The sequence below is a fragment of the Palaemon carinicauda genome, chromosome 7 (assembly GCF_036898095.1).
Source record: "Palaemon carinicauda isolate YSFRI2023 chromosome 7, ASM3689809v2, whole genome shotgun sequence".
NCBI classification, from domain to species: Eukaryota; Metazoa; Arthropoda; class Malacostraca; order Decapoda; family Palaemonidae; genus Palaemon; species Palaemon carinicauda.
Genome location: NC_090731.1, coordinates 168,785,063 through 168,790,062, shown reverse-complemented (window position 1 = coordinate 168,790,062; position 5,000 = coordinate 168,785,063). Strand labels below are relative to the sequence as shown.

Genomic DNA, 5,000 nt, shown 5'->3' with positions numbered 1-5,000 from the left:
AACATGAGCATATCATTAAACTTAAAAATTCATATGTTATGAAAAGAATGAACTGGAATAATTTTAAGATGTGACTCAGCAATAAAACTTTTAAGTTTGTAAATCTAAAGCTGCAAATCTGTTTCGGAATAAAAACCGGATTCTTGCATAATTTGAAATAATGTGAAATATTAAATAAGTGGACATTTTTTTCAGTCTTAACGGGTTTTGCAAAATACGGAACATACATTTTTCAGTCTTAACAGGTTTTGCAAAATACGGAACATACATTTTTCAGTCTTAACGGGTTTTGCAAAATACGGAACATACATTTTTCAGTCTTAACGGGTTTTGCAAAATATGGAACATACATTTTTCAGTCTTAACGGGTTTTGCAAAATACGGAACATACATTTTTCAGTCTTAACGGGTTTTGCAAAATACGGAACATACATTTTTCAGTCTTAACGGGTTTTGCAAAATATGGAACATACATTTTTCAGTCTTAACGGGTTTTGCAAAATACGGAACATACATTTTTCAGTCTTAACAGGTTTTGCAAAATACGGAACATACATTTTTCAGTCTTAACAGGTTTTGCAAAATACGGAACATGAGAACATAAAATAAAAAACTAAATATTGTGATTAAATAAGGATAAAAAACCCAATACTATAATTAATATCATTGGTAAAAATGAAACTAAATGAAATTATATTTAAAGTATGCAGCATTACAAACAGAAAAACCAATGAAAAACTAAGGTGTGTTGATTGATGATCATAAAAATAAGGCACATACAAATGTAATAACATTCAGACACTCGTCTATATGTTACTCAACCCTCATAAAGACATTGCGTGATAAATGTTTTTTACATAACTATGTAACCCTTTAGCGCCCCGCTACGCCATTATATCATTTTCGCCCTTTACATCAATATTATTATTATTATTATTATTTGCTAAGCTACAACACTAGTTGGAAAAGCAGGATGCTATAAGCCCACGGGCTCCAACAGGGAAAATAGCCTGAGGAAAGGAAAGAAGGGAAAATAAAATATTCTAAGAACAGTAACATTAGAATTAATATTTCCTATATAAACTATCAAAAATTGAACAAAACAAGAGGAAGAAAAATAAGATAAAATAGTGTGCCCGAATATACCCTCAAGCAAGAGAACTCTACCCCAAGACAGTGGAAGACCATGGTACAGAGGCTATGGCACTACCCAAGACTAGAGAACAATAGTTTGATTTTGGAGTGTCCTTCTCCTAGAAGAGCTGCTTACTATAGCTAAAGAGTCTCCCCTACCCTTACCAAGAGGAAAGTGGCCACTGAAAAATTACAGTACAGTAGTTAACCCCTTGGGTGAAGAAGAATTGTTTGGTAATCTCAGTGTTGTCAGGTGTATGAGGACTGAGGATAATATGTAAAGAATAGGCCAGACTATTCGGTGCATGTGTAGGCAAAAGGAAAATGAACCGTTACCAGAGAGAGGGATCCAATATAGTACTGTCTGGCCAGTCAAAGGACCCCATAACACTCTAGCGGTAGTATCTCAACGGGTGGCTGGTGCCTTGGCCAACCTACTACCTTTTAAGAGGTGATGAAGATGATGATGTGACCCCTATATTAAATTACTTTAACAATTTATGTAATGGAAAAGTAATGCTTTCCTGAAGGCTAAAAGGTTTAATTAACAAAGTCATGACATTAGTTTGAACATAAACACGAGATGTACCACGCCCATCTCTATTGAACTTAATTGCCTACCTTGTATGACGTTATGTTTCAACGTATATTATGATAAAGAATTGAATACTAAAACAGGGAAAAGACCTTCTTAGAAAATATAACACCTGGAGCATATATACACGAAGGAATAGACAAATGCTAATGATATAAAGATGAAAGTTAAATAAAAAAAAGTTTGAATACACTGCTCACATAAAATAACTTGCCTCAATAACTGTAATGGCAGGAAAACTAATACATTTATGGAATAACTAATAAAATAGAGTACAAACTTTAACTGTCAAACAAATGGAGATTACCAGGTAATCCAGGTAAGACACATGAGTGACAAACATAGGCTATCTGAACCAAGAACAAATAGTAAGTTTGGTGAAAGGGCTTTTAGCTACTGTGCGCCTAGACATTATAATAAACTGCCAACTGAAATGAAGGACCTAAAGGGAGCAATTGAATTTAAGAAGAAACTAAAGACATTACTTTTCACAAGATCACATGATTTGGAAGATGCTACAATCAAAGAATTGCATAAGTTATAATGAAAATGTTTCGTTAGATGATTGATATGGACCCGCCCGAGAAGTAGTTCACTCGACTTCAGTGGAAGGTTGGAGATAAACCCAAAACAAGTAAACAAATAAGTGTAAAGGCTACAAAAGCAAGAAAGTATGAGGACATTTTCGAATGAATGGCATATTTGGCCAGATTATTATTAGACTTCCCTTACCTAATTGATTAACCAAATCTATACACACTTTACAATTTTCATTTGAAAAAATATAATTGATAAAAAAAAATATTCATCCAGAAACTTACCTTTGAAAAGGGTGTGGTTGAGTTTGTCGGACGTGACGGAGCCGAAGTCAGAGATGAGGAATCCGACCAGGTAGGTCGACATGCGAAGGGTGGTATTGAACGTGTCCCATACCCAGCCTTCCTCACCTTCTCTGCCCACAAAAAAAAATAAAAAATAAATAAATAAATAAATAAAAAAATAAAAATAAAATATGTTTAATTAAAAAGTATTTGTAGAGTGAACGGAAAGTAAAAAAATTAAAAAGGATAAAATATCTGAAACTGTTCAGCATAGGCCATGAAATAACTAATTCCTTGTAAATGATGAACATTGATGGGAATAAATTTCCAAATTCATTCAAATGTTTCCACAATTCGGTTTACAACATCTATAATAAAAAAAATTAGGGAGGGAAACATGAAAAAGATTCTTAGCCGGAAAAGATTTCAAATTGGTTAACACAAGATCTAAAATATCTATCTTGGGATTGCTATATATATATATATATATATATATATATATATATATATATATATATATATATATATATATATATATATATATATATATATATATATTTGGTGGTTCCATTGGTGTCTGTAAAAGACCATTTAAAATCTTTAAGGCAGTCAATATCTAATGAATTCAATGCAATGTTCAAAATTGTATCTAACACATTCCGTATTATGTGACAGTTTTACACATTGCTCGTAACCCCTTTTACTTATCCAACACTTTCGAGGATAAATAAAATGAGTCCCTTTGGCAAAACTTGATTAGCATCTCTCTCTCTCTCTCTCTCTCTCTCTCTCTCTCTCTCTCTCTCTCTCTCTCTCTCTCTCTCTCTCTCTCTCTCTCTCTCTCTCTCTCTCAGAAATTTCGTAGCTATATTTTCATTATCATCATCTTTCAGAACTGACATCATTTGAGTGAATAAACGTTATGAGCACAGTGTACGTTAAAAGATACGTCAAGATTGTCAAGTTGCCCCATAAATAAATGATCAGAATTTTTTTTTTTTTTTTTTTTTTTGGGGGGGGGGTTTAAATCCAACCCTCCACTGAAGTCGAGTGGACTACTTCTCGGGCGGGTCCATATTAATCATCTAACGAAACATTTTCATTATAACTTTTGATTGTAGCATCTTCCAAATCATATGATCTTGTGAAAAGTAATGTCTTTAGTTTCTTCTTAAATTCAATTGCTCCCTTTAGGTCCTTCATTTCAGTTGGCGAAAATAATTAAATAATCAAGCCTGCTTTTGATCTCGGAAACTATCACCTATCTCGCTGGATTATACTGGATATTCCAAACTGTTTATAAAAGAACTAGCTGAAAATACCAACATGGGCTCTGTGGCGATCAGAGGCATGTTTGAGAGAGCAGTCATGTTCTGTTGTCGGGCCAGATGGATGTCGAACGTAGCCTTGAATCCAGGTTCGTCAAAGCAAGGGAAAGCTCTCCTGGCGTCGGTCGGGGAAAATTGGGAAGCTGCCAGCAACCTGCAATGGAGATGGGCGTCGTTTTAGAGTTCTCCTGCTTGAGGTGGGGGCCGGGGGGGGGGGGCACTCAGGCACACTATTCTGTTTCCTTATTTCCTTTATTCGAATGGTTATTTACCTTGTTGGAGCCCTTGGGCTTATTATTATTATTATTATTATTATTATTATTATTATTATTATTATTATTATTACTTGCTAAGCTACAACCCTAGTTGGAAAAGCAGGATGCTTTAAGCCCAGGGGCTACAACGGGGAAAATAGCCTAGTGAGGAAAGGAAACAAGGAAAAATAAAATATTTTATTCTGTTTCCTTATTTCCTTTACTCGAATGGTTATTTTCCTTGTTGGAGCCCTTGGGATTATTATTATTATTATTATTATTATTATTATTATTATTATTATTATTACTTGCTAAGCTACAACCCTAGTTGGAAAAGCAGGATGCTTTAAGCCCCGGGGCTCCAACAGGGAAAATAGCCTAGTAAGGAAAGGAAAAAAGGAAAAATAAAATACTTTAAGAAGAGCAACAACATTAAAATAAATATCACTTTATAAACTATAAAAACTTTAACAAAACAAGTGGGTTGCAGCTTAGCAGGGAATAATAATAATAACAACAAACTGTGGGGGATAACACTGCAGTCAATATATGCTTTTGAGAACTTACAGAAATCTCAATTTATAATTCTATAAACACAACCAAGGTAAAATATGAAACCAGACATTAAAAAAAAAAAAAAAAAAAAAAAAAAAAAAAAAAAAAGGAGGAAATTGTAAAAACCTGGACATCTTACTTTTCATTTCCTTGTGAATCCGTATACTGTGATCGATAGAATCCTACGAGCCTGTCATTGAGGTAACCTTGAAATTCTATGTGGAAGAGGTATGTGTTATGTTGGGCCAAATCCTCCGACAGCAGAGCTGTGTACAGCTGGTTCTTGGGGTCGTAGGTCTGCTGCACCACATTG

The 5,000-nt window shown here is 34.1% G+C and overlaps 1 protein-coding gene across 1 annotated transcript in view; it reads right to left on the bottom strand.

Moving 5' to 3' along the window:
- LOC137644146 (aminopeptidase N-like) overlaps positions 1-5,000 on the bottom strand; it is a 37,263-nt gene that overhangs the window by 14,322 nt on the left and 17,941 nt on the right. The window contains exons 3-5 of the mRNA XM_068377127.1: positions 4,827-5,000; positions 3,877-4,032; positions 2,551-2,681 (exon numbers count right to left, since the gene is read on the bottom strand). The exon at positions 4,827-5,000 is cut by the window's right edge and continues 29 nt beyond it. Coding sequence (XP_068233228.1) covers positions 2,551-2,681; positions 3,877-4,032; positions 4,827-5,000 — 461 coding nt within the window. The remainder of the gene's footprint in view (positions 1-2,550; positions 2,682-3,876; positions 4,033-4,826) is intronic.